General features: G+C 34.5%; 1 protein-coding gene across 2 annotated transcripts in view; it reads left to right on the forward strand.

Annotated features, from left to right (window-relative positions):
- Positions 1–236: 236 nt before the first annotated feature.
- The window catches only part of Aprt (adenine phosphoribosyltransferase), a 34,935-nt gene continuing 21,775 nt past the window's right edge, over positions 237–13,396 (forward strand). For both annotated transcript variants that reach the window (XM_090397636.1, XM_090397637.1), the window contains exons 1-2: positions 237–622; positions 5,683–5,920. In XM_090397636.1, coding sequence (XP_090253762.1) covers positions 540–622; positions 5,683–5,920 — 321 coding nt within the window. In that variant the 5' untranslated portion in view covers positions 237–539. The remainder of the gene's footprint in view (positions 623–5,682; positions 5,921–13,396) is intronic.

Raw genomic sequence — 13,396 nt, forward strand, 5'->3', positions numbered from 1 at the left:
CTTGTGACCATTCCTTTCCCCAATCTATGTCCCCAAAGTTAAAATCCCCCATAATAATTACTTGACCTTCAATCAACGTGCTAATTTGCCAATACATGCTATCTACATTCTTCCTTATCCCCCTTGGATTATAGCAACAACCAATTACATATTTCGCCTTGTTAATCTCTATCTCACACCAAACAGCCTCTAATGAACTGCCCCCTACATACCTCTGCTGGGATCCGCCGAAACTTTTATAGTTCTATATTCGGCACGAAACTGTTGTCGTTTCTCTGCTCGGCTTTGAAATAATGTTGGATTCAATATCCACTTAATTTCAATATTATTATTATTGTTTTCCATAATGGGCGATAAATGGGCTAAGTAAAACATTGATTTACCGTCACGATTCACTACTAAATAATACATGTTTTGTTCTTCATACACGTATATACTGTATTATTATTATAAATAACAGAAAGCGGTTTTCCACGTGGTTTGCTATTTGATCGCAACAGTTATACTTGAATGTGGGTTTTAAAAGGGGAGTATATAAGATGTCATCCGAATCAAAAATACACACCTTAAAAAACGCTGTGAAATCGTATCCTGACTTCCCTAAACCAGGCATTATTTATAGGTAAGAAAGTTGTTTATTTTATCTTTCCTTTATATTTATAGAAAGCAAGAGGATATATTGTAATATATACATCTTATGAGAAAATCTCATGAACAGAAGCTTAACTTATTGTAATATAGTGCTGGAAGATGGGTCACCCATGTCGGAAGGCACTGAAATGGCTACTGGGGAAAAGCAGAGAGGAACTTCCAATGAAGTTAACAAGAATGAAGCTGGATCAAAGCATTCTGGAAGTTCAGTTTCAGATAGAGTTAATCTCAGAAGAAGACGCTTCCATTTTACTTATTTACATAAAATAGGAACATGTAATGTAAGAAGTATGTATCAAGGAAAATTGGAACTGGTGAAAAAAGAAACAAGAAGAACTCGAGTTAAGATGTTAAGAATCAGTGAACTGTTAAACTGTTCAGCTCGTTCAGTATTTGAATCATGTGTAAGAAAATGACTTTGCAATTTACTAGCCATTTGAAGCCCTTCTTTAATTAATCTTGCAGTAAGTGGAATCTCTTCATCACTTTTTTCGTTTTCACACATTCTGGCCAAGTAGCTTTCCACCATGCATTTAAAGTTGTGGTTTCAATTCTGATAACACCAACTTAGCAAGTTTGATGCAATCCAAAATAGAAAATTTCTTCCACATATATCAATAACTGTCAGTAGATTATTCTTATCCAAATTGTATTGGAATGTTCTTATATAGTAAATTTTGAAGCTAGCGATCACACCCTGAACTAGTGGTTGTATTAGGTGGCAGAAAACAAAATTCCACATTTGGGTGTTCTAAAACAGGATTGCCAGGCACATTGTCTATAATCAATAAAACTTTAAAGTCAAGTTTTTTTCATCATCAAATAGCATTTAACTTCTGAAACAAAACAGTGAACCATTCATTAAAAATTTATTTTGTAACTCAACCTTTTTTTGTTTGCCTTCCAGTGCACTGGTAACATGTTAAAATCCACACCTTTCATTGCATTGCCCATGGTCTTAGACATGAACTCTGTTGCTCGAACAAAACACAAGATATGTAACCATTTTGAATTGTAAACAAGAAATGATTGCTTAGTAAACAGCTTAACTCCTTCCAAGCAGCTTTATTTAGGCAGGTTTGCTCGAACAAAACACAAGATATGTAACCATTTCGAATTGTAAACAAGAAATGATTGCTTAGTAAACAGCTTAACTCCTTCCCCAAGCAGCTTTATTTAGGCAGGTCTCCTGTAACAGACCAACTTAACTTCGAGGAATCAGCATAGCACCTTTCTGCTTCCAGGAACTAACAGCAAGTGAATATAAAGGATCATCTGTTGGCTTAACTTCGGGTAATCGTAACTACAATTTTTTTATTTATTTTTTATTTATTTTATTTTTTTATTTTTATTTTTTTTGTTGTTGTTGTTGCCACGATTGTCTGCATTCTGTAGCTTAGAGTAATCCCTGATATTTAAAATATTGAGGGAGTTCCCCAAAATTCAAGTTTAAGAATTCCATTATAATTATCATTTCCTAGAACGGTACATATGTACCATTCTAGGAAATGATAATTATAATGGAAATACCCTATTTAACAGAACTGAATCCAAACTGAAATTTTAAAAATGAGCACCATTTGAAGTGTGTTAAATCAAAATATGCTGTGTAAAAATAGAATTGCTTTTATTTTCTTAACCTTTTTATTTTGAAATCGTGTAAAAAAAATAAAAAATAAAAATAAAAAAAAAATTGTGTAAAAAAAAAAAAAGAGAATTAACTGTACATCGCAGTGTATGTATATATATACATTTTATGTGTGTATAAAAGGCACTGTGGGATGAGTTTTTTGACTCCATGGAGGCTTATTGTATTAATAACTTTAAAATTGCTGGAAAGACAAGACGTGCACTTTGGTTTGAGTCTGGTCATCATGTGAGAGAATTTGGATTTTTTGAAACTGGAGATGCAGCTGATTTTATATTGTGGTAAGGTGACCATTTTTGGAAATCAGAGTTTTCCCAAGCAAGCTAGTTTGAAAATACATACAATTAATAGACATGAACTGCATTAATTGGGGAAAGTGGAATGAAGTGGCCTCCACAATGAGGCATGACACTTGAGAGGTTGCAAGTAATAGCAATCAGGCACTGCTTTGGATAATAGACAGAACCACTTGACATATGTCAGGTGATATAGCACGTGATTGGCATCTCTAGAAGCTGTATTAATCATGCAACATTGTACCAAAGACATAAGAAAACACTACCGGTGGTGGTGGTGGAGGAGAAAACAATAAATGACAAGAAAAAAAATAATATACTATTTAAAGACACAATAATAAAAACAATATAATAAAATTACCAAAATAAACAATAAAAGAACCAATATAATAATAAACAAATGGCACAAACATGAACAATATCACCAATAACTTCACACTCACTCACTTAAACACTTTGAAGAAATATCAAGATTTCAGATACATCTCAGAGGATAATTGCAATTCTGAAATGAACATGGACATGTAAGAATGCGGAAGTCATTTTGCCTCTTTATAAGGCCTTTATACAACCTCACCTGGACTATTGTATGCAGATCTGTTCTTCTGGTTTTTGAGGTTTTGCATATATAGCGGAGAGTACAAAGGTAAATGTTAAAGAGTGTATTGGGATTGTGGAATGCCGATTAAGAGAGATGATTTCATAGAGACCTGAAGAGGTTATACAGAACACCATTAGATGGAATTACAAAAGAATTGCAGAAAAAAAATTAGATGGAAAAACAAAAGGAATTATGGAATGCAGCATAAATAGCATTGAATTATGCAGATATAACAAAGGATAAAGATAACATTTTCAAATGCTTAATTTGTACATAATTTTTTTATAGAAAGTTAAAACTATAAAATTACAACATAAAATTATAAAATTAATTATAACTTATTAAGTGACTTCTGTGATTATTTATTATTATGAAACATAAAATCGCATATATAAAATGCTAAAGATATCAAAATAATATGTAAAACAACAACAACACAAAAACATGTATAATAAAAAATAATAGACTTGTACCAAGCATATCCATCATCTTAAAATATTATCAGAATCACTTAGTTTAATTTAAATGTCTTTATTTGTAAAATTTTTGGCAAAGCCTCATTAGGGGAAAAAAAAAATAATTCAATTGAAAGTGCATGATAAATGCACTATTGGCTGCAGGAGGGGGAAAAAATTATATCCATTAGCTCTGGATTGCCAACTTTCTCACAGTTCACTCACTATCTGTCATGCTGGACAACTTACTCTCCTCAGATTTCCCCACCAATGCAGGAGTCCCCCCCTGAGGTTCTGTTCTTTCACCCACTATCTTTCTCTTGTATATAAATGACCTGCTCTCACAGACTTCTAATCCTATCATAGAATTGGAAGGATCCATTTAGAGATGATGCTGATATAGAGTGTTAAAGATGATATTAGGACTATGAAATATAGATTATGAAGAGAGAGATTGAGAATTTGTGTACTGCAGATGCTTGCAGACAAGATAATGAGGAGAGATATGACAGAGGCTGAGAACTACAAACTTTTTTAATGGTATCATTAGAAATTTGTAGGTCTCACCCTATGGTATGGTATTTTTCATTTTATGGAGGATGAGGAGAGGACGAGGTGCATTCTTGGAAGTGAAAATGAATGCAGTCGAGAAAGGGGTGAGAGTTAAATTTTTCTGATTTTTTTCATTTCCTGAAAAAATTCAGGAATTTAATGAGAAGAAATTGGAAATGGACATGAATTTTTTTTTTTTTTTTTTTTTTTTTCTTATTATCAGAAATTTTTATGTCCCAGAAATGGTTAACCTAATTATACAGGACTTCAACTATAACAATATAAACTGACCAGAGGAAGCAGCATACATTACTAAAGGAATGCAATTTTTGGACTTCTTGAGTGGGCATCTGTTGTATGTAGCATATAGTTGAGGGAACATAAGGATCAAAAGTTTTGGATTTGGTAATAGTATCAGATGGTCGTTGTGACTGAGATGTCATACTTTCTCTCATTTGGTAAAAGTGACCATATAGTCCTGATTTGGAAGATGAATAGGCATATAGAAGTATTTATGTGGAATTATAAGACAGGCAACTATAATAGAAACTGGCTTGGAGCAGTTTGTGGATGAAAAGATTTCAAATTGAAAGAGAGATACTTAAGACAAAAAAAAAATTGTTGATAGCAGTGGTAGATTGTATATCTTTAATGAAGACGATAGTGATTTGGAGTCAGATGGAAGACTGAAAAATTAAACAGGAATTGCAGATTAAAAAAGAGATCATGGAAGATATATAAAGTGAGAAAATAGCTGTATAAGGAATATAAGGCTCAGGCTAGGATGGTGATTAGTAAGGAGAAAAAAATTGAAAGAAAATTATGAGAAGAAACTAATGCTGCAATCTAAGGAAAATCCCAATTTTTTTTCACGTGTGACTAGTAGGAGGTGAAATGATTGTAGATGGATTAATTTATTGGATATAGAACTTGGTAAAGGGGTGACATAGTTGAGCTATTTAATAATCACTTTTTTAGCATTCTATCCTGGTAAAAGCAGATTTATTCCTACAGGATAAGGAGGGATGAAGCATTAGAAGTGAATGAAGAGAATATATTCCGAATGACATCTATACCCATAGTAGGATTTGAACCTGCATCCTGTTGGAGAGTGGATACATTAAAGACTTGGCAGCCATGCCTGCAAATATTTCCTTATGAGTGCTAGAGAAAGAAGGTTCCCTATTGCCAGACCCATCTTCTGTGTAAAGATAGAGCTTTGTATGTGAGGTAATCTCAAACTATGCAGTGTTTTACATGTGACATAATTGTCCTGGGAGTTTATCTTCCAATAGTGATATCACTTCTTCTTTGGAGACATTCTTTAAAGTTTTCCATAATTTCCTCTCAAAGGAGAGGAAATTATGGAAAATTATAGTTGTCCAGGGTTAAAGACCCTGGACAACTCACTTTGGAAGATACTGAATTGTTTCAAATAAAGGTATTTTTTTCTATTAATATTTTATTATTTTTTTTCAGAGATTTGCTACCACTATTCGCTCAGCCTGATTTATTTGAAGTTCTTATTAATCTTTTACAAGAACATGTATTAAAAACTGAGCCAAATATTAATGGAATTGTTGGTCTTGAAGCTCGAGGATTTATACTAGCACCCATCCTTGCTTTAAGGCTGAAAGTGCCTTTTATACCCATTCGAAAGCCAGGAAAACTCCCTGGTGAAACTAAAAGAGTATCGTATACTTTAGAATATGGAAAAGTAAGTACTTCTTGTGATGTTTGATTTATTTTTATTTTTTTTGTAAATTTCATGAATAAATTATAACTAATGAAATAGATGTACTTTATGTGAATTCATCCACACATTGCTATAAATCTGTAGTATTAGTAATATAGATTTACATCTGGATTAGAGTTACAATATAAAAATTCTCCTGTGGATCTCAGATTTCAAAATCTTACATCTTCTTGTAGGGATGTTTAAGGGTCAAAGCTATAAACTAAGAGGAGACCTCCACATAGCCTTAAAAGGAATGCAGAGAATCAACCAGGGCTTCTGACCTAATGTCCAATCCTCATCTTCTCGTGGTGCACCCTGTTGGTTATCCACCTGGATACTGAACGAATGAGGATGGGCTGGCAATTTGAGATTTAGCCGACCAAATTGTATTCTTATTGGCTTAAACCAATATACAAAATGATGGTACAACATTTCATGCCGGCTGGGGAGTCACTTGGTTAAGCAAGGCCCCCCGTTGTTTTTGCTAGGGAACCAGGGTGAACAGCAAAAAGTTAGCTACCGGAACAAATCTCAAAACGCACCCCAACTCAACATCACCAGAGTTAATATATCGGTACTATCAACATAAGAAGCCTGAATGGCAAAGAAATGGAGCTAGCTGAAGAATTGGATAAGTACCAGATCAACATAATAGGGGTGACTGAAACAAAAAAGACAAACTGGTGAAATCTTTCTGAGCAATAAATACAAAATGTTATATTCAGGCAATGGCAATCAAGGAAAAGAAGGAATAGCCATAGTATTCAACACTAAATATGAGGCTAATCTTTTTGAATGGCAGGCAGTCCGAAGTAGAGTTATATGGGCAAATATGAGAATGGGGAACTGGACAATGAGACAATTTGTGCCTATGGTCCCTTAGAAGGTTCTACTAAGGTAGAAGTGGAGGAATTTTTTAATGCTTTAGAGAAAGCAACTGACACAATGAAAATGGAAAAGTTTGTCCTTGTTGGGGATCTAAATAGCAGAGTAGGAAATGATTGTCAGACATACAAAAATATTTTGGGAAAATTTGGAGAAAAGAGCAAAGCTAATAATAATGGCAAATACCTGTTGGATATCTGCTCAGGACATGGACTGGTTGTTATTAACACCATGTTACAACATAAAAATTTTCACAAATTCACATGGAGAGAAAAGGCAAGGAATAAGAAAAGTCTCATTCACTATGTTATTGTTGATAGTGATGTTTTCTCCCTGGTGCAGGACACCAGAGTGTACAGAGGATTTGAAATTGGAAGTGATCACTATTTAGTTTAGCAGGATAAAATTAAATTTCATATTGAAAAGTTATATCTGGTGCAAGACAAGGATGTACATTATCCCCTCTGTTTTTCATTATTTATATGAATCACATTATGAAGGAAAGTGGTATTAAACATGATATCAATATTGGAGATATTAACATCAGTCCTTTGCTTTATGCAGACGATGTTATACTTTTAAATAAATCTGCTACAAGTCTGCAAGATTTCCTGACTAAATTGAATCTGTTGTAATAGATATGGTATGAAGGTCAGCAATAAAAAGATAAAGACAATGAAAATAGGCAGAATCATTGAAAATGTCGACTGTGTTGTGAATGGAGAACCTGTGGAACAAGTAAAACATTTCAGCTACTTAGGCACGATTTTTAGTGAAGATGGTAAATTAAATATGGAAATAGACAACAGAATCAACAATGCTGGTATGGTAGGAAGTCAACTGAATAAATTCACATGGAATAGGAGAGAAATTAGTCTGAACACTTCTGGTTCCCATCTGCCATACGGCCACGGGAGGGTAGCTATATGCTACCATTCTAGGGAGAGATGATTATGAGCAAGGTGGTTTCCCGTTGCCTTCCTTGCCGTAAGTATTTATGACTGTAACCTGTGTGTTCACGGGGCCGGTTTGCCTGCTTGCGGGATGAAAAACCTCAGATAAACTGGCGGAAAAAACCCTGCAGCCCACGCCCAAGACCGGCTAACTTGGCTATGGCTGAGGAAGATCCTTAAGCTCCTCGCGTCGTGGACAGGAATTGAACCTAGGACACTCCTTCCCCAGACATATGGTTGCGAAGCGCAAAGCCACTAGGCTAACCGCACGGAACACTAAATTAGCTGTATACAAAACAGTGTTCAAACCAGTTTTAACTTATGGATCTGAGAGCTGGGTCAGAAGTAAAACACTTGACCAAAGACTAGAGACCGCAGATATGAGAGCCCTGAGAAAGATTATAGGCATCAACAGATGGTATCAATGGCAATATCATATTAAAAATGAGGATATTAGGAAAGAACTTGACATTGTCAGCATCCAGGAATGTGTTAGCAGAGCTAATCTCAGGTGGTATGGTCACTTAAACAGAATGAGCAAAGAAAGATTGTGAAGAACAAGCTGGATTCAGGCCAAATAGAGGCTGTCAGGATCAGATCTTCACTTTACAACAAATAGTCGAGAAAGAATGGGAATATAACAAAGATCTGTATTTAAGTTTTGTTGATTTGGAAAAGGCATATGACAAGGTGCCAAGAGAGAAGCTATTCAATGTGCTGCAGTTATGCATCTCCCCAGTTTGTCTTTTTTGTTTGAGTCACCCCTATTATGTTGCTCTGGTACTTATCTAATGTGTTCAAGCTCCATTTCTTTGCCATTCAGGCTTCTTATGTTGATAGTACCGATTTTTAACTCTGGTGATGTTGAGTTGGGGTTTGTTTTTGAATTTGTTCTAGTAGTTGACTTTTCGCTGTTCACCCTGGTTCCCTGGCAAAAACAACGGGGGCCTTGTTTAACCAGGCAACGCCCCAGCCGGCATGAAATTTTGATATGTCGTACCATCATTTTTTTATTTTGGTTTAACCAATAAGAATACAATTTGGTCGGCTAAATCCCAAATTGCCAGTCCATCCTTGTTCGTTCAGTATCCAAGTAGATACCCAACAGCAGGGTGCACCACAAGAAGGTGAGGATTGGACATTAGGTCAGAAGCCCTGGTCGGTTCTCTGCATTCCTTTAAAGGCTATGTGGAGGTCTCCTCTCAGTTATACAGCTTTGACCCTTAATCTAATTATCCAAACAAGATATTCCAATCAGATAATTAAAGGATTGAATAAGACAAGAGGAGCACATGTAAATTAGGAAGTCAACTGTATAAATAAGAGAGAAATTAGTCAAAACAATAAAAAAAAAATATATATATATATGAGTTGGATTAGAAATAAAACAGTCTTGATGAAAGCCTGCATATCACAGATATGAGTTTGGAGAAAGATTAGAGAAGTGAACAGATGACATCAGTGGCAGTATCATAGTAAAAATGAGGATGTTAGGTAATAACTTAACACTCTTAGCATTCAGGAATGTGTTAACAGAGCCAATCTCAGATGGTATAGTATGGTAATTTAAACAGAATGAGAGAGAAAACATTTGCAGCCAGGTTAGCAGGAAAAAGACCCAGAAGAAGATCAAAATCTAGGTGAATTGCTATAATAAAAAATGCCTTAGAAGACAGATATATATTAAGATCTGATAACACTGGTGTCTTGACAAATGTAGATTAATTTGGAGGAAAATTGTCAATCTGAAGTTAGTAATGATGTAACTTTTTCATATAGTATTATCATAAGAGCCTGTACATCCCATGAGGATACAGGAATATAATGATGAGAATCTTCAATGATTATCTCAAGAAAGAGCAGGTTTTAGTTTTCTAATTTTCACAGGAAAACTTCCTAATCCTTAAATTTCTTTATTTTTGACAATAATCTAAGATAGATAGAAATATTAAACCATGAAGGTTTAATGTGACCAGTGATATACCACTGACTGACACAGAATTTGTGAATATGCGATATTAAAAATTTATGGCACATGGGTGTGGAATCACTAATATAATTATATATAAGTAAATTCTTCCTAAAGTACATTAGTACTATGGATTGGCTAAAGAACAGATAATCTGGAAACCTTACTCTAGAGACCAAACATGAAGAATTCACCTACTACATGCCACATGTACTCCACTCTACACAATCTTTAATCTTCCATCTATAAACAGATGAGTATCCACATTTAAACTTCTCTCAATATCATTATTATATAAGTTAAGCAGTAAAGGCTGTAAAAAAGATTAATACAGTGGCATATAGTAGTAATCAGCAGTGACTGGCCACTTCCAGAATAAGTTCAAATTAGGAAGCAACCAAATACTGGACCCACTATAAATTAGTGTAATGGAATAGTATATGTTTGTGTATACTAGTCCAGTATAAGACAACTGAGATGAAGGTGTGAAGATTAAAATGAGAGAAAGAAGAGATGATTCGAGGAGTAAACTAATACAAGAAGTTAGAGCATCATGGGAAGGGAAGAGCAGGGAGAGAGATGGAAGAACAAGAAGAAAAAATGGAAAGGAATACCAGTGAGGTATGAAGATTTGCAATGTATAAAGTAAAATAGTTCTTGCCCTGGAAGAACAAGACAGTATGAAATGAGGTGAGATATGCATGAGATGATAGTGATGTTCAACTATTTAGATTTACATACTGGTTTGAACTAATTTTAAGGTTTAATGGAATAAATACAGCACATATAAATCATTAAACAAGATGTTTAATCACTTTTATATTTCATTTCAGAAAATCACCGAAACATTGTCAGGGGGAAACAGTATTAAAATTGCAAAAACGCACAAATTTGCTAAAGCAATAAGCAGAAAATATTAGACTGAAGGTCTAACTTCCTGAGGAGTGCCCTCTATAGTACTGTTGGTTAGTATTAGTGGCACTCGGCAGGAGGTCTAAGAATTAAAGTTTCCCAAATCTTGGGAAGTTTAATACAACCATATTTATTAATATTAGATTGATTTTTTTAAATCTTCCACTGATTCTAGAAAAAAAAAAAAAAAACTACTATGCTTCACCACAAAAAATACAATTTGAAAGATTTATTTTTCTGAAAACAAATATGAAAACAAACCCCAACTCGACATCACCAGAGTTAAAGATCGGTACTATTAACGTAAGAAGCCTGAATGGCAAAGAAATGGAGCTAGCTGAGGAATTAGATAAGTACCAGATCGACATAATAGAGGTGACTGAAACAAAAAAAGACTAAAACTGGTGAGATCTTTCTGAGCAATAAATACAAAATGTTATATTCAGGCAATGACAATCAAGGAAAAGAAGGAGTAGTCATAGTATTCAACACAAAATACGAGGCTAATCTTCTTGAATGGCAGTCGGTCTCAAGTAGAGTAATGTGGGCAAATATGAGAATGGGGAACTGGATGGTCCCACAGAAGGTTCTACTAAGGTAGAAGTGGAGGAATTTTTTGAGGCTTTAGAAAAAGCAACTGACACAATGAAAAAGGAAAAGTTGGTCCTTGTTGGGGATCTAAATTGCAAAGTAGGAAATGATTGTGAGACATACAAAAAATATTTTGGGAAAATTTGGAGAAAAGAGCAAAGCTAATAATAATGGCAAATACTTTTTGGATTTCTGCTCAGGACATGGACTGGTTATTACTAACACCATGTTCCAACATAAAAATGTGCACAAATTCACATGGAGAGAAGAGGCAAGGAATAGAAAAGTCTCATTGACTATGTTATTGTTGATAGTGATGTTTTCTCCCTGGTGCAGGACACCAGAGTGTACAGAGGATTTGAAATTGGAAGTGATCACTATTTAGTCTTGAGCAGGATAAAATTGAATTTCATGTTGAAAAGAATAACATGTAAGAAAGTTTTAAAGCGAATAAAAGTTGAGCAGCTCTTTGATGTGAACTGTAGACTAAAATACACAAAGATTATTGAAGAAAAAATGAAAGCATTTGAGAACAGGAATCAAACCTTGGAGATTCAGTGGCAAACTCTGAAGAAAACATTGATTAATTCTGCCAGAGAGGCATGTGGTGAGGTTGTCTGCAAGGATAAAAAAAAATCAGAACTCCCTGGTGGACACAGGAAGTTAAAGAGGCAGTGAAGGAAAAGAAGAAACATATCAAAAGTTCTTGTCAAATAAGTCAGCTTGTGCTCTTAGAGAATATAGAAACAAATGCAAGAATGCTAAACACTGTGTAAAACTAGCTAAACAAAAGTCATGGCAGGACTTTGGCAAGAATATAGAAAATAAATATCAAGAAGGTGGCAAAATATTCTGGAGGTTGTTGAAGAAGCTTAGGAATGGAGGAAAGAGTGATGTAAAAGGAGCTAGAGATGATAAAGGTGACATGAAAACTGGAGAAAAAGAAATCCTTGAAGTATGGAGTAATTACTTTGAAAAACTGCTAAATGAAACAAGCAGTGATGACAGCACAGTGGTAAAAAAGACTGACCAGGCATGCAGTCAGGAATACACCATACTTGAAGTAGAAAAAGCCATCAAAGGCTTGAAATGTGGAAAGGCAGCTGGAGTAGATGATATTCGACCAGAAATGCTGAAGTATGGTGGTATAAGAGTCTTACAGTGGCTGCACTGCATAGTTCAGAAAGCCTAGACAGAGGGACGAATTCCCGATGATTGGAGTAGAGCTCTCATACTACCCATATATAAAAAGGGAAAAAAAACTGAATGTGAGAATTACAGAGGTATTTCCCTACAAGTATTCCTGGCAAGATCTATGCAAGTACAGTGGTATCTCGCTAATCCGAACTAATAAAAACCTCCCTCGTTCAGATTAGCGAATTTTCCCACAAGAGGCAACAATAACTAGCGTTTAAGACAAAAATAATCAGATTCTAATGGTACATCAATTTAATTCTGTAAATAAATGAATTAACTGATAGGAAAAATGTTACTGTACTGCAATATAAAACTTTAAAAAATAATATAGTACACAAGTTTATTTTTGTAAAATATTTAGTTTGTATTCACCTATATTGTTCAGGATTCTGATTTAAGAAAATTGCATAGTTCGGTACATAACTTAATTTGCATAAAAAATACCACTTTCTTGTACACAACACACACAAGTTTTTTTTTATTTCTTTTTAAAAAAATCACTGATTTTCTTTTGCTTCTTGGAAGCTAAACTTTTTTCGAATGCTTCTTCTAAGAGCTGCATTAGCAATAAAAATTTGTGGAATGGCCTATCATTCTGATTAGCCCATTCTATACACACATTAAAACTGCCAAATGCCTCTTCGTGTTTTGCTTTTTTTTCTTCGAATTCTTTATCGTCATCATCGTCTGCTAATTCATTCTGTAGCGTCATATTTATAATTTAAGCATCTGATTTGATTTCAAATTCATTTTCGGTTCTACCTGTAATCCATTCCATAACATCTGTTTGTGAAATTTCAACATTCGGATTTATATTTTTAACCGAATTATGCCTGTTTTGAATATCCGCTTTTTGTGTATCACTGTAGTTATCTTCGTAAATTCTAGAAGGCAACAGTTTTTTCCATGACGCTCGACAGCGGTGATTCATGCCGACAAGACAGTACG

Source organism: Typopeltis vanoorti, chromosome 9 (assembly GCF_054136105.1).
Source record: "Typopeltis vanoorti isolate ZY-2024b chromosome 9, IOZ_Tvanoo_1.0, whole genome shotgun sequence".
Taxonomy (NCBI): Eukaryota; Metazoa; Arthropoda; class Arachnida; order Uropygi; family Thelyphonidae; genus Typopeltis; species Typopeltis vanoorti.